At 38.1% G+C, this 25,465-nt stretch overlaps 1 protein-coding gene across 7 annotated transcripts in view; it reads left to right on the top strand.

Annotated features, from left to right (window-relative positions):
* FBXL4 (F-box and leucine rich repeat protein 4) overlaps positions 1–25,465 on the top strand; it is a 52,200-nt gene that overhangs the window by 491 nt on the left and 26,244 nt on the right. For 4 of the 7 annotated variants that reach the window (XM_040551583.1, XM_040551582.1, XM_040551579.1 and 1 more), the window contains exons 2-5: positions 4,583–4,754; positions 5,566–6,155; positions 14,131–14,476; positions 21,540–21,784. In XM_040551583.1, coding sequence (XP_040407517.1) covers positions 5,647–6,155; positions 14,131–14,476; positions 21,540–21,784 — 1,100 coding nt within the window. In that variant the 5' untranslated portion in view covers positions 4,583–4,754; positions 5,566–5,646. Of the gene's footprint in view, positions 1–3,162; positions 4,227–4,582; positions 4,755–5,565; positions 6,156–14,130; positions 14,477–21,539; positions 21,785–25,465 lie in introns of those variants that run through there. The other 3 variants (XM_040551581.1, XM_040551577.1, XM_040551578.1) reach the window with 3 other exon arrangements.

The raw sequence follows: 25,465 nt of genomic DNA, 5'->3' as shown, positions 1-25,465 counted from the left end.
GACTTTGCGCCGTGTGTAGGAGCTGTGTTGATAAAGCTTTACCTGGTGGTTTGCAGGCAGTGGGGCACGGCGCCTTGGATGAGCTCCAGGAGGCGGTGGTCACCCCGACCACCCAACTGGTGCCCAGGTGACGTTTGTCTCCCTGGTACCTGGATGCAAAGCCACCGTGTGAGGTCTGGTCCTCGCTGGAAGGGAGAGGCGGTCACTGAAGTAATTTGAAAAGCATGGGCTTGGGATGTTTTGGTGCTCATGACAACAAAACAAACAAGGATTTAAATAGTTTGAATTGCTTAACGTCCCATGGCATCCCAAGGTGCAGGTTTAGAAGTTTCCCCTGTGTGAAATGGCTCTGTCTCACAGCCAGAACATGTCCCATGAAGAAGCACAGCAAGTGGGGCCTAAGCGTCATAAGAGCTTATTCATTTTTAACTGGTATTAGCTTCTCGCTTCAACAAGCTGAGTGTAGACATTGGCATAATCTACAAAATTAACAGCGAGAGATGCTAATGTGGTAAAAATACTGTTTTGGCCTCTAATGTAAGGTTCCAGTATTCCTTCTGTACGTTAACATGTAAGGATAATCAACCAATTTCCCATTGACAATCTTTTGCCTGAGACACATTTATTAATTGCATTAATCTTTCTTCAGAGATAATATAATCTATAAGTTTTGTTTTTTTTTTGCAACTTATCAATGTTGCTCTTTCTTTTATAGTCACATGAAAGGAAACTCTACGTGGTACTCCCAAGCATGGCATTTGCAGAGCTGGTGTAAAGAGGAATTGCTATCTCTCTGGCTTTAAAACTCAAACCTGTTGCATGTGTGACTTTTAGATACAGCATTTGCTTCTCTTGAAACAGTACGAGCTCTTCTCTAACATGTGTATTGTCAGGGATGGCTCAAGGATGAAATATGCCATCTTCGTTTTTTTATTCCTATGTATAATATGTTACTTGTTTTGTCTCTTACACTCATCCTTCACTCAGCAGCCCCTCCAACCCCCACTATTTTTCTGTGTATTTCCCACGTTTTTGTAGCATTCTGATTGGTGAGTAAATACGTATTGCTCATGTGCCCTGTTCCTGCACTTATGGGAGAAAACTGAATGCTGGGAAGTTGAATTTGCAAAAATAACCAAACTAAATAGGTACAATAATGATGAACAGGATGGGTTACTTGGAAGCTGGACAATGGATTTGTGTACGTAAACACCCTGTAAAAAGTTGCAAAGTAGTCCAAAGAGATCTAGGGCTCTTGAATACTTTTGTTTAGTTACTGCCTGTTCCAATGAAATATGTAGAGAAGCCATAAGACATGTTCCTTTATCAAGGAGTGTTTGAAGAAAGGAAATAGTGAATTACAGTCTCAGAAGGCTTTCTGCATGTGTAGCAAGAAGGGAGGAAGAGTTCATCATGTAGAAGAAGGGAATTTCCTCACGTCATTGAAATGGATGTCAATTAAGTAACGATCTGGATAGGAGAGGTTGTAAGTGCCAATAAAACATGTGGATTGTGATGTGTTTTGAAAGAAAGTAGCTCTGAGCCAGTGCTGGCTTCACCCAAAGCGGCAGTGAGCCAAGCCATGCTGAGCTGGTTCAGGGTGCCGAGCTGCTCATCCGGCTGCTGTGGTCTCTGCGGTGGCTGCTGGTGGTCCATGGTGCAGTAGCACCATGCCCGCCTGTGTAATGGTATCTTGAAAAAGTATATGCTATGAAAGAAAAAAAAAAAAAGTAGTGTGCTGCTGCTTTGGAGGAGGATAATAAGGTACGTTTAAAAGAAACCTTTATTAATGTGATACATTTAAAAGAAACCTTTATTAAGCTTCAGTTTGGCATAATTATGCCCGTACAAAAGAATAATATGCAGCAGGAGTGCTAGAGATTGGAAGGTATAGCTGCATAGGCCCAAATGGGTTTCTTAAAAAATAATCAATGAGTTTGAAGAAAGAAAGAAAAAATTTTCCATGTAAGCTTTGCATTGCTCCAGAGGTGTTTATCTTGATGCTTTGCATAGGCCTGAGTCTGCATCTTTACATTTGCAAAGTTGGATCCCTTTAAGTGGAAGTCACATTGACCTGTGGTAGTTCATGAACAAATCTCTACATAATCTAGCCCTACTGATCTATATTTAGTGTAATTCTTTCACCAGCTTATCTTTCAAACTCTTCAGTGGTTTTTCATTGGTCTTTTAACTCCACACAAGTGTTAATGCTTCTTTTAAAATGCCAGAAAAAAGGGTTTCTATTTGTATTGCAGTCCTAACGCTTATTCATCCTTCTTTCCTGCTTTTATAAGCTACTAAATTCTATGTTAACTTTTAACTCTTTAAAAGTAATTTTCCTTCACTTGTATTGTTCAGACTGACATGTTTTTATAACAGCTGCATGCTCTTCCCTGTTTGTTCCCACTTCTCAACTTGAGCCCGTTGGCTGATGACAGCCAAGATTGACAAAGCCGTGTCTGTCTCAAGGTTGTAAATCTGGTAAGAACTTGATGGAAGTCATTCAGGTTGGTGGGGAGGAATGACCCAACCGAAGTGTTGCTCCTGATCATGGAGAACTTGGCACGTGGTTGGCATTTACTCATTGTGTAAGACCTGGCGTCTGGCTCCTCAGTTGCCTCGAGCCAGCACCCTGCTCTGAGTTGGGGTGACAAGAGTGTGGCTCACTTGGTGCTGCTCCTAGTAAGCTGCGCTCTGAGAGCACTGGGCAGGGCTCGGAGCAAGTTCCGAGTCTTCAGTGCAGGTGTGAATTTACGTAGGGCACATGTGGTATGTGAGGTCGGCGATTCACGCCCGCTCATGATGTAGCCCAGCCGAGTGGCTCTGGAAGCTGAGCTCTATAAAGCCCTGAGTTGTGTGGAGTGGGCTCCAAACCGTCTGAATCGGTGCAGCTTTGAGTTTTGGGCTTGTGGCTGCACTGGGCTATGTGTGATGTCAGGGCCTGACGGCAGGAAACTTGCTGAAGTTTAACGTCTGCTGGCACACTTTACAAAGAGATCTTATTTAAGAGGGGGGAAAAGCAGAAGAGGAAGGTATTTGTAATCTTCACTTAACATATTATGGCAGCTCTGTGCTGAAAAAGTATCTTTTTTATTATTATTATAGAATTATTTGAGTTGGAAGGGACCTTGAAGATCATCTAATTCCAACCTCTCTGCCATGGGCAGGGGACCTATTATTTTTGTTATTGTTTTAATTCTTCTTTTAGAAGAAGAGGTTGGGGAATTTGCTGCTATTTTCCCAGTGCCTTTTCTAAAAGATGGTTCAACAGGGTGTTTGGGGGAAATGTGACATTATTTGGTTTTGGCATTCCAGCAGAGCTTAAAATGAATCCCGAATACCATCTTACACATTTCCTCCTGCACTGAATGTCAGGAGCAATTCATGTTGCTGACAGCTATGTCAACATGTGAAACTGAATGAAGGACAGGAACTAAACAAAAAGCTAATAATAGAGGAGGCAAGAAAGTGAGAAGTGAACACTTCATTAGGAAACTTTCTCGCTGTCATGAGTAAGAGGATGGCATAGTGCAGCCTGCCTTATCTGTTACTGCATGCGCCGTGTTGACAGCGTTCAAACGGCGAGAGCGGTTTGTACGTGCGTTTTGTGAGTATGGGAAACAAGCAAGTTACCCAAGAAATATGCACAGTGGACTTATATTGAGGCATACAAATGCCACTTTGATTCCTCTCCATCTTGCTTATTTATTTACCATAGTTTAAACTTGTGCTTTCAAAAGATCTGCAAGGTACGGCCCGATGTGTACCCATTTTGAATGGTAAATAAGGTGGTTTGTCTCCCAGGCAAGGAGAGGCATCGTGTTAATTGTTGTTTGGTGCATCTTCTGCTATTAGAGAGTCATTGCTGATGGCTCAGTGGTTACCACAGGATACGCGCTGTGGTATGTAAGTGTATGCTGGTTAGTGTAAACTAACCGGCAGCTCCAGTAAGGGCTGTTGGAGACGTGTTTATTCTATTCTGAGATATGCTTCGTCATCCCTGTTCTGGCCTGTAACAGGTTACAGGCGCTGCTCTCTGTTTTTCCTAGTAGAGCTGGCAAACAAGCTATTCAGGAGGCCAGCAGAGAAACAGTCGGCGTACTGGAGGGGATGATTCTGGAGCGCTGTGTTACTGCCCGGGTGCGTTGTGTACCGCCAGCAGAAATCAGAGAACGCGGTCCCGGTTCTGCTGTGTGTGGGTAAATCTGACTGTTTGCATCACGCAGGTATGGAGTGGCTGCTAAATATGGGACAAGCGTATGTAAGAGGATCTCTATTAGCAGGGAATATGATACAGCACTTCTGTGTCCTGAAAAAAATGTTCAGCTATAAATATTTCTTTACCATTGTAAATAGAAAACTTTACTAAAGAGGCTCATATATAGTTTGCCTTTTTCTAGTAGTTAAACCTGCTTGTTTGTCTTTTACTTGTGATTCAGTCTAGGCCATGTAAAACAGGTTGATGTCTTTAATTATTAGTACATTTTGTGCTGATTTTTTTCAGGGTGGATGGCTGTGCAGATCTAGTACATCTTGTGTATAACTGAATTGTTACATAAATTAAAATATTTTCTCTTACCAGAATTAAAATGCTTTCTATGGGGACTTCTGCTTCTGATGCCAGGACTCTTCTGAAGACTTACTTTGTTGTGTGGCTTAAAGGAAGATGATACTGTTAATGAATTGTGAGCATCCTTCAGGAGGCTGGTGACCCTTCAATCATTGGTTAATGCTGTCATGGACAACTTCAAAGGGTAATGACAATATTTTTGTGAAACCATTCAGGCTAGTGCACTGGTATGGGAAAGACTGTGGGATATTTTTTTTTGGTTTAGATTAATGCCCAAAGCTCTTTTGTTTCACTCTAAAAGCCATTCACAAAGTATGGGAACAAATTAGAGGAAACAGTTCACTGGAGTAGCTGTCCAACTTCCTACATAAGCTGTCTTTGAAGAGTGTATTTACTCTCCAGACAACCTTATAGTCTAGATAATACTTGAGCTAGCTTTAAATGAAATAATTTGGTTACTGGGAGCAGTCTTGCTGCAGAATACAAGCAGTGAAGTAACGTAGGTTTTTTTGAGCTGTGTATTGCTGCAGCCTGTCCACGTATCTGAGTACTTTCTTTAGAACTTACTTTTCTTCTAATTGTTTTAAAACTATACTGCAGATTATCATCATTACAATTAACTGTAGTTAATCACAAACTCTGCAACAGTCATTTACTGCAAGGACCAGATGTCATTTTATACTTATTTTCATGAGTCAGTACAAGATGTTTTTTGTTTTCAATAAGTCCCGGAAAACAATACTTATTTTAACTATTAGTCTTACTGTTACTTGAGGGTTAGTTTCGGTTAATGTTTGTTCATAGCATTCTCTTTTAAATCCAATAAATGGGAAGCCATGCTTAGTAGCCTGCAAATAAATAATTGTCATAAAATGTGATAGTTTATTTATGTTTTAGTAGCAGTACATTGTTTAAGAGGATATTCAAAAGAGTAAAGTTTGTGTTTTAAGATATATTTCATCTGCTCACTCTATTTATTCATTCTGTTTCGTCAGCAGTTTTGCAAAACACCACAAGCAGTTAATGCACCTTATAAAGGACTCCTGACCTTTTGCAGCTTCGTAAGTCGTATCTAGATGTCACCAGTGTTTCCCATGTTAACAGTCCTGAGCATGTTTTACTATATGTGCCTTCGGCGCCGAGCTAGGACAGCTACGAGAGGAGAGATGAACAGCCGGAGGGCTATTGAATCGAACACCCGGGCCTTACCTATCAATGTTGAAATAGTTCAGTATGCCAAAGAAGTATTGGATTTCAGCTCCCATTATGGTAGTGAAAACAGCATGTCATATACCATGTGGAATTTAGCAGGTATACCAAACGTGTACCCTAGCTCCGGTGACTTTACTCAGACGGCCGTATTTCGAACTTACGGGACCTGGTGGGATCACTGTCCTAGTGCTCGACTGCCCTTCAAGAGGACGCCCACCTCCTTCTGCAGCCAGGACTATGTGGAACTCGCTTTTGAGGAGCAAGTTTATCCCACCGCAGTGCACATTCTGGAAACATACCATCCTGGAGCTGTAGTTCGGATATTGGCTTGCTCTGCAAATCCTTACTCACAAAACCCCCCAGCTGAAGTAAGGTAAATTTTCCTTTTCTCTGTACTTTAGAGCACTCCTCTGTTCTCTAAAATGTTAAATACTACAAATAATGCTGTTTAGCAAACTTTGCTTCTTAGTATTTTTCTATTTTCTTTTGACCCACTAACTTTTTCTTTATTTCTGTGTGAATTTAAGACTGTGGTGACATGTTTTGAAGAGATGTGGATTTTTTCTTCTTGTAGCATGAATTAATGCAGATCCTTATATCAGATTTAATTTGAGTAAGGAGAGCTTTTTTTGTGTTGGAATTCTTATGAGCAGTAATTATGTATATCCAATATCATTTGTGAAATGGCAGTTCTGAGTTCTTTCTCCAATAAGAAAGGAAAATTGTCCAGAAGACTGAGGATTTGTGGCTGCACTATCGTCCTGCCTCAAGTAGCCATGAACTTCTCTCTGCGTGCTCTAGGTTGTGTGTGTATATATATATTAGAATTGGGCACTATACTTATCCATTTGGAAATGAGGCCAAAACCAGAAGTATAGAATGGTCAGACAAAAGGTGATGCCATTTGTCTGATCTTTATTTTTGGTTGAATCAAAGAGTGTGAGTAGCACTTGATTTTCTTATTTGCTCCACAGGCGAAAAGCAGCCCACTTGGTCCTGTTGTTTTTTCTGATAGTAAGAACTCCTGATCACATTCTGGTTAGGGGACGAGGGATCAGGAAGAGGGGGACCTGGAGAATAGTAAAAGGATGAAGAAAAATGCTGTAAGCGAGGTAGGAAGCTTGTCATGAGGAGGTGTGGAAACAGAAACAGAAAGAGAACACATGAAAGCACAGAGTTGGGGAAAAAAACACTAGGAAAAGCTATTGGTATATGCAATCAAAGTATGCCTAAGGCATACTAGAAAATTGATGTTTTCTTGTAAACATTAGAAAATCAGGTGTTTCGTATGTATTAAGAATTCTCAATGAATCTGTTTTGTGTGGTTGTGTCATCTACTGTTTAGTAAGTTTGTTTTACAGCTCTCTAATGAATAGATACTGTTGCGTAGCTCTAAAGTAAACGTCTGAATTCGAGGAGCAGCGATAGGTCAAGCTAATAATGATAGGCCTATGTTAAGAAGTAGGAATGTGTTTGGCGCTAATACAGAAGTTATTTATAGGATTGTGTGGGTGAAGGTAGCTTTTAAGACTTCTGAACTTAGAACCTAATGTGAAATGACTTTTGGTCAGTTGTTCTGTGAACTTTAATTTTACTTGTTTAATAATGTAGTGCAGATTTATGTAGAGATTATTTCTGTAACTTCATAACATAAGATAGTATGCTGCAGTGCGATGCAAGGATATAATTCTGAAAAATAAGCAAATGCTGTCTTAAAAAATGCCTATCTAGTTGTTGGTTCATAAAACACAAAACTTTTCCCAATTTTGAGTAAAGACCAATAAATTTTAAAAAGAAAAAAAAAGCTTAAGAAATGTTAAACGAAGGAGCTGTTTAGTAAGGTACACTAGAAATAAAGAAAAATGTTCAGAGAGCTAAAAGAAAAAATACTCATTAAAAACTTTGGGATGTTCTTTATCCTCTTGCAGTGTGGTTAGACTGAGAGCCCAGACTTCCCCTTTTTCATAAGAATGGATGGAATCTCTGTAGGACCCTGCTTTTCTTTGTAGACAGAAGTATTTTCTGTTCTGCTTACCTAGGTTAGTGTTATTTTTGTTTAGAAGGCTAGCAGTCTCAGCGAGCCTTGGAACCAGTTATCCGTTCTACATTTTCAGTAACTTCTGGTCTTGCTGCTAGAGAAGTGCTAGAGGGATTTGTACTTTTTCCTCAGTAGGAGTTGGCTGTTTGCAGATGCACCTTTCCTTTGTCTCCTACTTCTGAAAGATGCAAATGTGTCTTATCCATAGCGTGAGGTAACCCCTTCTCCACATGATGTATGCAGTATTTTTTCTCCTTCCTTTTGCTCACCTATAGGGGGGAATATGAAGAGTTACAAGAATCTGTCCTCTCTTCTGCTTAATTTCCCCTGTTTTCCCTTCAAAAAAAGTCTGAGATGTCAACTAAGAATAACTTCCTGGAAGTAGGAATGCTGTTGATAATCTCAGGTGATTCAGTGCTTGACAGGCACGTTGAACTTGAACTACCACACCATTTCCTTTCCTTAGGAGGCTATGCCTCAGTTACTCAGAGGGCTTTTAGAGCCTTGTGTTCCTCTTTCTGACTGTTGTAATGCTTTTAAATCACCTGATTACCTAAAACAGACCAGCACTTACAGGTTTTTATTTGCTGGCTCTTGGTCTGTTTCTTTCTGAACACCACCGAAGAAAGGGCAGGTTATTAGAAAAGGGCCTTTTCACCAGCTTGTACTTTGAAATAAAAAGGAGGCCAAATTCTGGAGTCAAACCTGTTGTGAGAGGAAGAAGTCTGAGACTTCTTTAAATGTTCTGCTTAGTGGATTATACTATGTCAGCTGGATAATGTGTTTTTTTTGCGCAGTATTTAGAATATCAGCACATGCAAGACTTTGCTGTGTGCAAAAGCTCCTAACCCGCAAGAGGCTCTGTGATGGCTTGGTGTACCACAGTTCTTGCTTAAGAGGTATTTTATATATCCTTGTAGGAAAATGCCTGTAGCCCACATAATTGGCCTGCAGGTTGCTCTGTTGCTTGTTCTGTACTTCAGTTGTGCCAAAAATGACTTATGCGTGTGTTCAGAAAAGGGTTTTCAGTGGGGTTCCTCTGGTGGTGGTGAATTGGATATTTCTGTCAATCACAGCTTTTTTATTTTTTAAGTCTTTTTACAAGTGGGATCAACTCTTCATTGAGTGGGAGAAAGCATTAAATTATTTTTCAGGTTGGAATGTAATTCTGCCTAACTAATGCTTAAACTCCTCAGATAATTTGAGTTTTTTTCATTACAGTTTAACCACAGTTTCCAGTGAATTGAGTATTCTCTGTCATCTTGTGCTGCTTTAAAAACAGAAAACATTATATCACTCACCTCTGCATAAAACAACTTTTAAAAATCATAAATATCAGAGAAGCATGCGTCTTTACACACAGAGACATTTTTGTGCTTTTCATTAGTGCTACTCATACTTTTGCTGGTGAGAAGTATTTTTAGTTTTGGTAATTTCTTGAACTATATACAACCATATGTTAGTATCCATGTGCAAACTTCTTAAACGAATTAGCTGAGTGCAGAAAATCCAAGCAAAAATTCCTGAAGTGAGATTAAGGGAATATTGTAGTGAAGAAATCCCTCTTTTTTTGTTATATGACACTACAATGATTGTGCTGATGTGAGCGTGTAGGTTTTGTACTGCAGTACGTGCAAATGTTTGGTCTGGGCTTGGTAACAAAGGTGGGTCCCTGTTCAGCTTGCAGAAGAGGCAGCTCCATGCAGCTGTACTGGGGGCACTGCAGCTGATAGTGGCGTGAGCTGGGCCCAACCAAGGAGGAGACCTCGTGTTTTGTTTCTCATAGTGTATTAGACTGATGGATAGGATTTAACTAGCTTCTGTGATGAGGACAGTGTTTTCTTTTTTTTCTTTTTCTTCCTCATCTACCCAGAAGGTTTATTCGTGACAATTCCCTAACGGCTTCTTCAGTATCAACCCTTTTGAAACACTCTGATGCTCCTAACACTTTGTTAGCTGCTGTCAGACAGTAAGAGCTTGTGTGCGTTTAAATGGGAGCTTTCAAGTCGGAAGTAATTTTTTTCTAAAGTTTTTCAACTTTTTCCTTTTACAAAAATAATTTTGATTTTTAAATTTGGAATATAAAAGAAAAAATGGTCCCTGTTCTTCTGTCACGGTCTTTTTTTAACTTAGTTTGACAGTTTCTCTTATCTTGTGTACCTTATAGTGACACCACATTCATGTGTTTTTATAAAAGCTCCAAAAACAGTTTCCTAACTCATCTGGGATGTGTGGCAGTACTTGGGGTGATGTTTCACGGTATGTCTTTACTGTTACGCAATGATTGCTTCTTTAGTAGATTGGGATATTTTGTGTGTTGTTGTTGTTGTTTGCTTGTTTTGAACCACCTCCCCTCCCCCAGCTTGTTTTCTACAGATTCTAAATAGGTTGTTTCTCAAAGGTGAGATGATAATTATTTTACTGGCTGGGAGCAGTTCCAGAACTACCACTGGCACCATTCTGCCTTCTGTAGTCTTGCCATTTACGTATTTTTAACTTATTTTTTTCATGTTGTTTAGAATATTGCTAGATGCTCTTTTGAACAAAATTCCAAGTTCGATTTTGTAGACGAACAGCCTGGCTCAGTATTTTCAGGCTTAGCTGTGTTAGCTGCATGTGAGGCCTCTTTCTGAAGGTTTTGAAGCCTGTAAAGCCACTGCAACCAGAAGAGAAGGCTAAGGAAGAGAGATGAAGTAAAGGGCTTCTCCTTCCTTTAGGAATTTCATTGTATTTAGGCAATAGGCTCTGTCTCTGGAAGCCAAATCCAGATGGAAATGTTGCAGATTTCTTTGCTGGCAGACGTCTTTGATTAAACAAATAAATAAAAGTCTCCCATTCTAATAAAGGGAGTAAAACTGGAAATGTAGTGTGGTCTTATGGGTCTCTTGCTTGTAGACAGTGGCATTCAGATGCTTCTTCCTGCTCTACCTTTTGTTCCCTGTGAATCTTGGAGGAATGCACACAAAACACTGCTAATACTATCAACACATTAGAGTGTGGTGGGGGACCTTCAGGGCTGTATCTCACCTATGTCTAACACACAACTTAAGTTCTAGCCATTTGCATCCTTACTTATAACTTGTTTTGACATCTTCAGGGAAAAGAGATCTTTCTCTTGTCCAGATGACTGTCACAGGTAAGTGATGGTCAGTAGCCAACTGAATTGTGAATTTCTTGGGAAAGGGCACTTATTTTTTGTGCTTCAGGATCATGTACTGCTTCCTTTACTTTCTACCCCAATCTCAATTTTATAATGCAAGAAGTCTTCTCAGTAAATTGCAGACAGTTTAATCTTGTCTCACAAGAGAAGAATCTGATTTACCTGTCCTAGGAGCCACTTTTCCAAAGGATCTTTCTTATATATTTTCTTGAAGTAACTAGGTCTACTCAGACATAATCATAGCTATTGCCTTTCTGCATAAAAGCTTTCAAACAGCAACAAAAAATAAAAAAGCAGTATTTGTTGGGATTCAATTTCTTTTTGTCTTGGGTTAAATAGATTCTGGAGGATCTTAAGTTTGGAACAAATGCAGGCAGCCTTATTAGTGAAGATAATAAGATACACATCCTCAGACCAGAACTTGACTGTCAAAATGCCTTTCTTCCAAAGGGTTTTGAAGCGGATGGTTTTAATGAAAAACACTCCGAACAGCAGAAATGCAGTTCTTACTGAAGCCTCTTGGAAATACTTTTTTCATCCATTTCCAAGTATAGAGGCTTTTCTCCCATTTAGATTGCATATAGCCTGTTCAAGTGTCAAGGTACATTGATGCATAGATTCTAGAGGAAGAGACCACTTCCAGTTGCAGCAGTGGATGTATTAAGAGATTGCTTACACTAGGGAAGAATATACCAACCCTGACCCAGAGCAATTACTATGGCCTGTTTTTTTGTGTGGTGCCACCAAGGGAGAGAATAACGTCAGAAGCAACCTTGTGGACTTGAGGTTTTCCTGTTAAACCAGTGGCTGACTCCTTCAGAGAATTGTTTGTAGGCTGCTGATGAAAAAGAAAGCAGTATGATGAGGACAGTGGAAAATAGTCACTGGCCTTGTTGTTCACCAGCACTTGGTTTGTAATGTGGAGTTTCACAAGACTGTAAAAAGTGCTGCTGTGTCTTTCATTTACTGTTCTCTAGTTTATTACAAAGGCTGGGAGCTGAAGGCAGTACTTGCTGAAGGAGGTTGTTGCTTTGCAATTTGATGAATGTAGGCCTGCAGATGCATTTTTTTTTCCAGTGCTACTGCTAGTTAATCCTTTCTCCAGGGCACCAAAGGAGTCAGTAACTAAGACATGTTCAGTTAAAAGTTGATGGTACAGTGTGTGTTAATTAATGAAAATACAGTCCTGAGTTTCCCTCAGGATAGTTTGAGTGGGTATATGAAAGTGTCTAAGAAAAATGTCAGGTGGTGATCTGGGTGTGTTCAAGAAAGGTCATGTGCAATGCCAACATTAGGTATTTGCTTAGGGCATCGACCTATGGAAGAGGGTGTGACGGTGGGACTACATCTGTTGTATTTTTCCATGAGTTGACATTCATCTCCTAAACTAATGAAATTTTCATTCGTAGTATAAGTTTCAGGAAAAAAAAAAAGAAAAAACTCTTAACCTTATGGCAGAGGTGTCCACTCTAGTGTGTTGGTACTTGCTGACGTTCCATATGTTCTCCAATCCTGCATGTTTGGTTTTAGTTCATTGTATTTTTTTTCCTTTGACAGAAGACTTCTTCAGGCCTCCTATTCTTCTGTAAGGTATTCATGGAGAGTGGCATGATGTAGGATAGGAAAATTTGTCTGTGCATACCTGAAAACGTCCATTGTGAAATGGAAGTTTCAGCCAATATGGAATAATTTTCCTATCCTTGAAATGTGAGCAAATATCAAGCTTCTAAGGCTTATTTATACTGTGTTACATTTAATGGAAGTCCTTTTATATGTTCTACTTTCTGTTATGATGGCCAGAGTTTAGGCATTCGGATCTGGAAAGCAAAGCATGTTTGGTTTTTCCTGTGTGTTATGCAGTACATGTCAGTGTTGAATAGCACTTGCAAGCTCAGAGTAGTGGCACCTGTTACGGGGAGCAGAGGTGCTGAGGTACTAGCAAGCAGACTCAGTGTCTCTGAGACCTGTGGGATAAGACAGTCTGAGACACATCTTTGAAGCTGGGACCAGGCTGATATGAAAAGGTGGAAGAGATGGGGAAGTGTCTGGGTTTTGCACAGGGAGGGTTCAGAGATTGCTTTAAGTGTAACGTCAAAGGGCCAGTGGCTGCTGGAGGCTTCCTTCTTTACTAATCAGCTAAACTTGAGGATGAGGAAGAGGGGAGGAAAAGATGGGTACCAGTGACTGAAGGACCTGTAAAATCCACTCACTGGATGAGGACCGATGCACGTATAAAGAGCATGTTTCTGTTTTCAGGCCTTTTGACAAGCTTGGGAGCACTCAAGACCTAATGAATATAAGACTTGATTCTCCAGATTACTCAGTTGGCAGCAGGGTTTGCTGTCATTTACTGGAACAGATTTGAGGTCTGTGTGTACAAGTGAGGATGTATGTTTGGAAGCTCTGTGCATGCACTGAACCTTCTTCTGTCACTGGAACAAAGAACATAAAAATATTTTAGTTTATCAGTTTCGAAATTTTAATATTCTTTTCAAAAGGCCCTTTTAAAGATGACCTGAAGATCCTATTTTCTCTGATATTTAACCGTAACATTGTACTAATGAGATAATTCGACAATGAAATGCTTCTAAAAATGGTATTTTGCTTACCTGGTTAGATAAAGGACAGGTGATTTTTTTTTTAAAGGATTTGTCAATGCTGCAATTTGGACTACTTTGATGTGAATGAATGAGAGCTGTGTGGTTTTTTTTCCCCTTTTGTGTTTTTGTGAAAACCTTGAGGTTGGCTGACTGTATTTGAGTTGCTTGACAAGACTGTTCCTTGCATACTAACATACGATCATTGTCAAGACATCTTCAGTCCATTTGTTGCAATAACCTTACCTGTGAAATGTTGGAATGTGTGTATAACAGTAGTCTAACACAAGTGCATGGCAACGAATGTACCATTTGTTTTGTTAATTAGCAATACAGAGAAAATATGCTACGGTTATGAAGTAGTGTGACCTGGTAAATTCATTCTTTGGATATTTACCAAGGCTAGGGAAAAATGTAACAATTTTCACTTGCCTTTCAACCATGTTTCTTGCTTTCTGAATACTTCTGACAAAAGCACTCTTCTGTGTTCAGAAATTGGTTTAGTTACACTTATCTTAATCCTGTACTTGTGCCCAATTTTTTTTTTCCACAGATGGGAAATCCTTTGGTCCGAGGCACCTACAAAAGTGAGTGGTCCCCAGGCTCGGCAATTCACACCTTGTATCAAACAAATAAACTTCCCCACAAACTTAATTCGAGTGGAAGTGAACAGTTCTCTTCTGGACTATTACACTGAATTAGATGCAGTAGTACTACACGGCGTGAAAGAGAAACCTGTGCTTTCACTGAAGACTTCAATGATTGATATGAATGATATTGATGAAGATGAGGATGAAGAGAAGTATGGCTGTGGAATGGACACTCTTAACAAACAGTTCAGCATTGTTACCCTCAGGGAATGGCCGACTAATGGGTATTTTGACAAGCTGCCTTATGAGGTGAGAAAAGCATGTCTATACTCCAATACAGTTTTTTTAATAATTGAGTGCCAAAGTGCCGTATGCAGAGTACTGACCATGAACGTTGTTTTTTTCGGTTACAGTTCCTTGCATTCTTTTGTGAGTCTCTTGCAGTTACAGTATAGTTATGCCTGAGTTATGATAGTCTGTCTACTTCAGTGGGTGGATATTAACAAGTCAGTTTGCTGGTATTTGCATTGTTACAACGCTTCTCAGGAATCCCTCCACCGATGTACTTTTTTTCGCCACTTATTCTAGCCTTAAACTTCTAGCTCTTGAATTTAGAATCTTTTACTAGTTTTCCAGTAGTACAGACACAAGTAATTTTTAGTCCTTATATTTGACAATGATGATACAGGAAAAAATGGAAAAAGAATGTATAAATTTATTTTTGCTTCCAAATCTTTTATTGGTTTAAAGTTTCTTTTCCTGGTCTCCTACAAAAACCTGGAACTGCTGGAAATATGATTGCTGAATATTGTCTGCTGACCTGGAAACTCTTACTGGAGCGTAGACGTTCACGGAGACTGGTATCATAGAGCAGGAAGGGAGAGATGATCACCTTCACCTCTTCAGAAATAAACTGCGTTTGCATGTAGTGGAGAGGAGTCTTTACTTGCTGGTCAGACCTCAGGACCTGTTCCTACCCTTTAGGCTGCTGCAGTCTGGCAAAAGAAGCCAGTTTTTGTTTTCTGAGGTAACATATCAAATGCTCACGGTGCTTTCAGCTTGAATCAGTTTCACTTGTGAAAGCGAAGGAGGGTGGTGAGAGATACTGTCACAATTGCAGGGCATTTTCAGAAATACGTGATCTAACACAACAGTATTTTGTTTTCATTATGTCTTTTATTTCTAAGCTCCCTAGTTCAGCACATGAAGGCCATGTTGGGTGCCTGTGTGCTCTAGTAACCTGCAGGACTTTTGTTCTGCTTGTAAAGAGGAAAGAGGAAAAGAATATGACGATTCTCTCTATCTTTCTCCTGTGTATTTATCTTCTTTTAAAAGCTTCTTTCAGTTCTTGAGGGCTTATTTGTTGTTGCCACAGTGGAATAACAGATGAGGATACCATCTTCATCGTGACTTAGCACTAGTGTTTTCTTCCTCCACAGAATCCATATAGTAAATATATTTCACTGTTGCTGCTTGTATTGGAGTAAAGAAAGTAGTTTTCTGCATATGCAAGGGCGTAGTTGAGTCTAGAACATCTTAAAATGCGTAAATGTGTTTGAAATCTTTGTCATTCAAACAACGTTAATTGTAGGGAAAAGTTGATTCAAATCTGGGCAGTCTTGTTTGAAAAGACTGGATAAACTGCTTTGTAATATAGTTGCCTATCAGAGGCCTATCCGAGATTAATCTCACTTTTGATAATCTGTATAATTATGCAGAACAAGATTATAGTGTATGTAATTATAATGTGTAGTCCTGTTACTCCTTTGAACTCCTGCCTCCATGTGCCCTATTGTGCTTTTCTGCTTTCCTTTTTGTGTACCAGCTACCTTTTTTAATCAATTTTTTAACATGTTTGGTTTCATGAATGCATTTATATGGTCTATCAATGCCAAGCACATTTTTTTTATTCTGCTTTGATTTAAAGAACCTGAATGGCTAGAATACTTATCAGAAAACTACAAAGGAGTATTTCTGGACTGGTTTTGTGACAGCAGCAGTCCCAGTCTTCTGCTTTCTTGATCCAACTGGAATGCTTGGGTATTGAAACAACAAAAATGTTGTGCTTTGTAGTATGACAGTGTTTTATCTCATCTGATATGGGAGCAGTACTCTGCATGCTGTCTTCAAGAATGACAAGTGTCAGATTTTTCTGGAAGCGTTTGAATTCTGTAATGAAGTAAGGAAACCACCAACTCCTTCCAATTTCGATTATGACACGTTACATGAAAAAATTTTCTTCTCGTAGGCTCATGCTGATTATGAATGTGCAACTGTCCTTAGTATTCATACATGGCTGTTTCTTATTTGAGCTGACTGTTTCAGGCTTCTTCATTCTACCCAACATAATTCACAAAATATGTAAGCCGAAGGGTCTTCTATGCTAATCTTGAAGTAGACGACAGTTCTTCCAGTCTTTGTTTTGCCTTCAGTGTCTTTCTGAAAATTCTGTGGTCTATGAAAGCATAATCTATGTTGCTCTTCAGGATTGATTGCTGCAGTGTGAGCTCTAAAAACGTTGTTATAGTCCAGTTAGCTTCTGCCAACAAGAGAATAATGCTCAGCTCCTGGGGTGTAGAATTCCTTAGAAGAAAGTGATGAGCTGGATGAGAGAATATTCCTTCCCTGCTCATGGGCAGTGTTGACAGATCCTTAGTAGCTGTGGAGTACTTGGGCTCTCATCATCTGTTCTCCAAAATTATCTTAAATTTGAGTAAGAATTTTCTAGGAGCCTCTTCATGTCTGTCTTTCTCCTCATTATCTTTGATCAACTTGCATTGCTTGTAAAGTGGAATGAGTAAGGCCTTAGTTTTAGTCATCTTTGCAGACATGCTTGAGACTTGAAGGCCTGAACCAAGCCTTCAAGAAATTGGAGAAATACCTGCCACAGCATACCTGTTGGGCAGTGTGAGACTCACTAAGATACTCAGGTACCAAGAACCTCAGGTACCAAGAACTCCTGTCCTCTGGAGGAAAGGCAGGAGAAATCCTGCATGCTGCAGTCCAAAATATATTTTTAAAGTAAATTTTCGATACAAAAAGGTATAAGTGATGTTTTCATCATTCCTTGAAGCCGGTTTTTCCTGAATCTGTCTAACAGATTTATGAGCTGTTTTTGTCTACTGGGGAAGTGAGTTTTACCACTAGATATGGATTTGGCACTTACATTCCAGGAAAATTGGTCTTAAATGTAAGACATACATCCCTGAAGTGATGCTTAGAAGAACTGAAGCAATAAAAAGGAGCATTTTTATCACAAAATTCTTGCGTCTTTCCAGAACAGATATTTGTAGGCTTTTAGATAATTGGTAACATTTTATGCCTCTCTTTGGATTGAGAATCACGCAAGGTCTTAAAAGCTCCTTTAACAGCTGATAACCATGTGGCACAAGGTTCCCTTCGGTCAGTGGCTAATGTACTGCCAGTTGCCGTAGCAGACTAGGCTCTGAGCAACGGCACATGGAGAAGACAGCTCTACAGCCCTAGCCTTCCTGGAGACTTGATAATTTGTGCAGGCGGTCAGTATGATGCTTTGCTGTTCTTGGAATCGAGAAGGGGGTTAAAACCTTCACAGCCTTCCATTGCTGAGAAGATCAGAGCCTATGCTGTTGTGCTGTAAAGCCCATTCCACCAAAGCATTTTATGTGGGTAGGGTGAAGAAAAGGGAGACTTAAACAGAATGTTGCAAAAGAGTTGCAAGGTCCTCTCTTCATGTATTCACATAAGCTATTAAGTGTGTATGCATTTGCTGGTGCAAGCTATGGGATCATGGAACTAGGGACTACATTTTTTTAAACTCTGCTGAGGAATACCAAAAGCCACAGAATGTTTATTATCTACTTCCTGCCTTCTTTCTTTTCCTTTTTGTGCATGTACCCTTCATCCTTTATCTAAGCATGTCATGATAGCAGTTCTAACTATTTAGAGCCTAAGCTGTGGCAGCTCTAGTTGCAGAACAATAAATTACAAGTAATTTGAGTCTTTCTGAATTAGTTTGTTTAGACTAACATGTTTTCATATTGGAAGGGCTCAAACAGAAGGATTGAGGGAGGAAATTGATAGAAAGCCCAGAAATGTTAGGTTTGACTAGTATTAGAGGGCTGTCTTCTGACCACGTCAAGTTCTACGTTATTCTATGTTATCATACTATAGCCAAAGAAAGTATATTATTGAACTGAAGTGATTATTGCTTGCTACAGTTCCTATTTAAAAAAAAAAATCTTCCTGGTTGGTAAGTAGTACTAGAAGCTGCAGCCCTGGTTAATTTTTATCCTGTGCATTGAAGCGTGTGATGGGGATCCTGTCTGAGCTTACAAGCAAACTTCGATGCAGTAGGTGAGATTTGTTTTGTTTTTCAAATATGTTGTATTTTTGAATTTATAATTCAAAATATATGTAAATGTTTAAGGTGTTGCAATGAAGGATTGTGGTGATGATTTAAAAAAAAAAAGGCAGATCAGATAAGACACAGGATCCTTTTGGTGTGCAGATAGTGCTCTGAATTTGTACATTGTAATTCTCCACAACTCAGCAAATGGTGATTTGGAAGCCTCCAGTTTTTAGATATTATCACCAACATCTGTTGATCTCATCAGATCTCTAAAACTGGGTATGTGCACTGTTTCGCCTGGAAATGCGAGAAAATACTTTTTTATTATCTTGATTTTTGATCTATCAAAGGGAATCAGTGTTAAATTAGCTATATTTTTTCCCTCTGTTTTTCAGTGATCATTGTTTTGACTGAACGATTTATAAGAAAGTGAAACAATAGCTGTAGTAATTTTTCATAAATGCAGAGTAAAAACAGTTGTTTGCAGGAAGCAGTGTTATGAGATCAATTTTCAAAGCAGATAGTTTTATGGTGTTCATAGAATCACTGTGACCACAGCATAGCACAATACAGCACATCATGTTGCATATTCACAATGTTATCAAATTGTACTTCATGCTAGGATACACCTATGTAAATAGTGAATTTCTGACGGAGTCCAGACTAACAGTGATTACTGGTTATTAGCCTGTAGATTTGGAACCTGTTATATTTGTTTAATTAAAAGGAAGAAAAAAATACTTTATTTTCATAGTGGTATTTCATTTTTTTTTTCATTCTAGATATTTCATCTTCGGTAGGGTAGGGTTGCAATGTCCTCTATGTTATAAAATACTCACTATAGTCATCAGTTAGTGTAAAGGAACACTGGTGAGGCATTTATAGTTTTATTCACCATTATCTTTACTGCTCAGAAATCACAAAGTAACTTTTTTTTCTGTTGAACAGAATTTGTGTTGCTTTGTATGAGACATTTATTACACCACATTAATTGTAGACATATATTTAGCTAACTGTGCAGCCTTCATTGCTGAGCTGTTTGTTTTAGAAAACCTAATAAATATTGGACAAATCTGAGGGAGAAAATACAAAATATTTAGTTGGTTTACAGAATGCAGAATATCTGAAAGATTGCAAAACAGTTGGAAAGTGTCTTTCAGAATATTGAAAAATTGTTTAAAGCTAATAGGTGATCTTAGAAAAATGTGTGTGTGTTTAGGTATATCCTACTGCAAAGCCAAAACAGTGTTTGTGTTTTAAGCTGAGGCAAAGCAAAAGTCCAAGCAAAGGAAAAATCAAAATATTAACTTAGGATCGTATCTACATTAGCTCCTAGTTTGATGCGTCTCCTATTGAAATGCTAACAACCTAAATGTCAGTTGGGAGCAAATTTTGATTATAACTTGTTAACTGTGATGTGTATATGCATTTCATTGCTATTACATTGAAATGTCTGCTCTGATCCACGGTATCAAGCTGAGGCAGAGGTAAAAAACCAGGAGTGTTTTTATGGGCAAGGAAGATGGAGGAGAAGGGAAGAGGAAAGTCTTGAAATCAAGCTTGAGACAAACTTGAGTATATGCAAGCACAATGTTTTGGCATTGGATTTTGTTAAATTTCTGAAGAGCGTGTAGATCTGTGGAGCGTTTGATATCCAAATACTAAATCTGGAGCTGAGTAGGAAGTAACACTTTTCACTTTTCAGGAAATTGAATTGTTTACTTATTTTTTTCTCTCCCAAAAGTAGAGGGGAAGAGGGAAGGGTGGAAGCTAGCTGCATAAACTGGTACTGTAGAAGTACAGTCTGCTTGGAAAAAAGCTTCACTTCGGTTTTATGTCAGGCAATTTATTACAATTTTTAGTGGTTATTAAATTATTTAAATTAAATTATTTAAATTAAAATGAAACATTATGGTATTTTGAAAGGGCCACAGGACTCTCCTCAGTTTAAGTTATTTTTTTGTTTACATTGATTCACTGATTTCATTTCAGAGTTTTTTTTCCCTACTCTGCTTGAAAGTGCTTGTTCACTTCTAATTACATAACTTGAGTGCAAGTGCTTACAGCTGTTAAAGGCAGCCACAGTAAAATAAACATTACTTTTCAGATTTCATTTTTCATGTGTTTTCTCTCAGGTATCTAAGCTACGGGAGGGTGTTTTTTGTTGCAGGATTTTGTTATTTTCAAAAGTGAGTATTTGTGTGTGTTTCTGTATTTGTTAATCTTTCTCTAGAAGGAAAACCAGAGCGTGATAGGAGACAAGATATTTCTTCTTTTCTGAGTGTGAGATAACTCATTAAAAATGTATATAGCGGAGCTAGTGAGAAGGGCTGGTGGTTATTCTGAAGCTGAGATGATTTAATTTGATAAAGGTAAAAAGGGGTTTTGCGTTTCAGATTTGACTCTGGCATAGAACAGAAATGCTCTCAAAATATTAAGCAAGAAAGAGATTACTTCATAAAGGAAGATCTGAATGTGTTGAAATTTTTATCTAGTTGCATAGTCCCGCACGGATGGGAGAAAATTTAAGGTAGAAATCAAAACATTTTTTTTTTAGAGCAGAGGAATAAATCTTAAATTGATTCAAGTTGTGGGGAAACTGGGACATGGTATGATTTTCATGTACTCTGCGGATATGCTACCATCTTAAAGCTGAATCCAGAGAAGAAAGAGGATGCCAATTCAGTGTTCTGATCAATGGAAGTGCAGACATTGTGAAGGGAAATATGTAAACATAGTGTTTACATATATATCACTGTTTAAATTAGCATGGGTAAAAAAAACTTCTAATCTGAAAGCTTCCTGTGACTTTCATATGCTGATCTGCTTTTTCCTTTCTTGTTTAATATGTTGTCAAATTGAGAAGGCAGTGCAATCCTATTTAATAGCTAATCAATGATTTATTTGAGAAGTTACTTTTAAGTAAAAAATAAAAAATCATTTTCTTTGAAGTTAGAACACTTTTTTATTCCGTTGCAGTTTTGCCTTAGCATTTCAAGTGCTGTATGACCATCTGACTTTTTTTTCCTGTTTTTAATATAGCTCATCCAGTTGATTTTGAGTCACCTTACAGTACCAGACCTGTGTAGACTAGCACAAACTTGTAAGCTACTGTATCAACATTGCTGTGATCCTCTGCAGTACATTCATCTCAGTTTACAACCTTACTGGGCGAGGATTAATGACACCTCTCTGGAATACCTACAGTCTCGCTGCACTCTCATCCAGTGGCTGAATTTATCTTGGACTGGAAACAGGGGAGCCATTTCTGTTTCTGGATTTAGCAGGTCAGTGCTAAATGTACGAAGTATTTTGACAAGCTCTCTTTGTGGAGTTGCTGCACAGGTTTGTCACTAAGTGATTGAAAAATGATTGAAACCTTATTAAAAGACAAGAAACGTCTTTGATTTATTGTAAAGGTTGTAAATGTTGTTATGTAGAGAAAAACAAAACCAAAAAAACCCCACAAACAAACAGCTAAAACAGTAAGAGGTACTAAATATGGAAGCAGAAGTTGTTTCAGCATATAGTTTGCATGCTTCAAACTGCCTGTGACTGAGAGGCATCTTCTAGTGGGAGCAGTGTTTTGCTTTCTTCTGGAATTCTGAAAGATTCCATGAGAGCTAAGCTGCAGAAAGTCCATCTTACAAAGAAAACCTTTGCAGTTGTTCCACATACAGATTGAGTCATCAGTAGGACTGTATTAGAATGGCTGCAGTAATAAACAGATTACAGTGCATGCTTACAAGGTATGGGTCCTAAGTAATCACTGGAGTGCAATGTAAATGCAAATATTTTCATAAAAATGATTTAAAACATGAGTCCCGTTGGGAAACGGGGTTTGCAAGTGCATCTTCACACTGAGTTGAAAATATGACTATGCTGTAGGTTATTAAAGCAGCAAATATGCAGGGATTCTTCTCTGTATAATGGCTGTGTTCTCTGCTTCCTTAACGTATAATTTCTTGCTCTTTTGGTTGTTTGCATCAGTTAAGCAGCATCTATCAGTGCATTTCGTTTATACAAAAATTGCTGCTTTAACTAAGTTAATCAGCAATGGCAGGTGAACTTGATTAAAAACAGAAATGTTTAATATATCTAAAACATTGTCTTATCTTTTGTTTCTTTTTTGAATGAAAAGGCTGTCTTTACTTTGGTGCCTGGGTGCCTTCCCTGGGGTAGTAAAATGATTTGAAGAAATACTTTGTCATTTCCTTTTTCTAGAGCTTACAGTATAATGCAAGAGCCCTATGCTATGGTCTTTTGTGCTTCTTGCTAGAAAAAGGAGATAAACATCAATTAATTGAACGGGATACAAATGTTTCTCCTAATTCTCCTAAATTTGGATTTCATATTAGATACATCATGCAGAAAGTAAATATGTAAGCTTAATTGAGAACTTGATGTCATGAAGTGTTTGCTTTCTGATGTGTAGCTATTAAATGTGTTTTTGAAAACTTAGTGTGACCTTTTTCATTTTAATGACTTTTTTTTAAATGTGCAGTGCCACTAACAACTTTGTGTGGTATTAAAAGAAAGGAATGTCCAAGCTCAGAGAACTACAAATTTTGCAATTCTGGCATATCTGTCTTCCAGTTAGTTTAAAATACCTTTTAACTAATTCGTGTGTTTTTTTTAATGTCACTGCTAATGTAATAGCAGCCCTGACTTGAAGTCAGCTGTTCTAAAATAATTATATCACCATTATGTGGGTATTGCAGGATCCAGGACATGTTAGTCATGACTTCCCACGGTTTTTCCTTTTGGACTTTTAGACATTTCTCATGTGGCCTGAGTTTGGAGAGTTGTCTGGGGAGACTGTGTTGCTTGTTTTATCAGTTAACTGCTTATGTCTTCCAAAAAACTTGCTCACACTTTCAGATTGTAATTGTCCTTTTCAGAAATGAAATATTTATATATTTCTGTCTCTACATGTAATAGTAGAGGACACGTATGACTACATTTATTAGTGTAAAATCTTCTCTTGCTGCCTACTGCATGAATGTTTCTGAATCAGTTGGCTGGTTTCTCTTCATCCTTTTTGGCTCTTACTTGGTATTGAACCTGGTATTGATGTTCATCTCTCTTTCTGCAAAGGAAATTTTCAGTAAGGCAGCGAGGTGTCCTGTGGAGTAACAAGCTGTGTCTCTTATTTTGGTTTTACTTGATAAAAAGTTGTTTCGTAACTTGAGGTTGAGTTCAAACTAGACTAAATTGCTTGTTCCAATACTTCAAGTTTATCCATTTTGTGATAAGCTGCTGTATAAACAACCATGAATGGCTGTCAAGCCACTTAAATGGAGATGTAGAAGTTGTTTTGAAGAGCTCCATTATGTTATTTTTAAGGCCAGCCTATATTCCTCCATTTGAGAAGGGGGGGTGGATGTCATTTTCTAAATTAAATTTATAAATAACTTCACAAACATTATAAGTTGCTACAATGTAAAATCAGGAAAATGCTAAAACCAGAGTAACTTATCTTCAATAGATAACAGGCATTTGACTTTTGCAGAACCTCTTTTTATTTTGTTTTACATATTTTTGCACTTTTTTCTCTGCACTTAGTGTTAAAATGGTCACTGTTGAATTGAAAACCAGTGGAGTTAGATTAATTTTCACAACTATACTGTTTAGCTTATAATTCCTGCTAGCAGATGCTCGTTTAAATGATACTCTTGCTTGAGATTTATTTTGGAAAATATCTTCCAAAATGTTTGTTTTTTTTTTTCTGACACCTAAAAAAGGTAATTTGTACTTACATCTTTTAAAGTGACACACAAATAACTGTAAAAAGAAAAATCATTTTTTCTCTTGCAAAAATATATATTAAAGTAGAAACTTTTTAAAGAGTAATTTAAGAAATGACTGAAACAAATATTGTGTTTCATGAGAAGATAGAATGCTTCAGGCATATGAACATCCTGAGGCAAAGCTGAAGGTATTTTTACTTATTGATAACATCTATTCCTTAGGGCTAAAAATGGCTATCATAAATTTTTCAGATCAACATATAATATAAATTAACTGAACTTTATGATTTAGAGTGAACTAAAAGTATACAGAGAAGTAAAAGACAAATGAAATGAATATTTGAGCAGTATCAAGTGTCAGGAATGCAAAGTGACAGGGAATAAATGAAGATTTCACAGAAAGCATTACATAATCAACGCTGTTCCTCATGGCATTAGAGGTGTGGTGAATTTGTCAATGCAATGGGAATATCAGCATGGTAGGACAAGACCTGTATAGGAGAAGCGGAGTGAGTTAATAGGAGGTAGTAAATACCAAGATGCTGAATAGATGCTCAGGCATTTAAACACCTAAAAGGTGATGGCAGCTTTAAAAACAGAGTTCTGCATGCAGGTTTCTGTATATCTTTTGTAATGTGGCTTATTTAAGCTGTTTTGCTTGAAAAACCTAAGGTGGTAGGATTTTTATTTGCTTCTAACATTTTATACTGTGAAAATGAATTCATAGAACTTAACTTTCACTTTTGCAATGCAATGTTGACATTTCAAGCACATCCAGAAATACTTCTTTAACAATTGTGTTGTCATTAAAATTTGAAGTCTTTAGTTGATGTTTATTACAGGTGTGCTTTGACAGCATTTAATTTGATGGTTTGCTATGAATCAAACTAGCAGGGAGGTTAGATAAGTTTCTGCAACATGCGTCTAATAGTCACGGAAAATAGGAGTATTGTACGACTTGACAGGGATTCTCATTTTAAAACTCCAACCTGTTTTTTGATTTTGGCAGTTTTAGTAAACCCTAGGGTTGCTGTAACTGAAACTGATCAGATACTTAATAAGCTCCCTACTTGAATGCAATGTTTTAAGATCTGATGACAAAGTTTAATACATGTTGGATTTGAAAACAACGTTTTAATGATTAGAATAGTTTAGAGGAAGGGAAGGTGACTTCATTTAAAAGAAAAACAAAAAAAGTCTTTCTTTCATGTATACATA

Source organism: Cygnus olor, chromosome 3 (genome assembly GCF_009769625.2).
Source record: "Cygnus olor isolate bCygOlo1 chromosome 3, bCygOlo1.pri.v2, whole genome shotgun sequence".
Classification (NCBI taxonomy): domain Eukaryota; kingdom Metazoa; phylum Chordata; class Aves; order Anseriformes; family Anatidae; genus Cygnus; species Cygnus olor.
The sequence above is the reverse complement of the archived record's forward strand: the minus strand, read 5'-3'. Positions and strand labels throughout refer to the sequence as shown.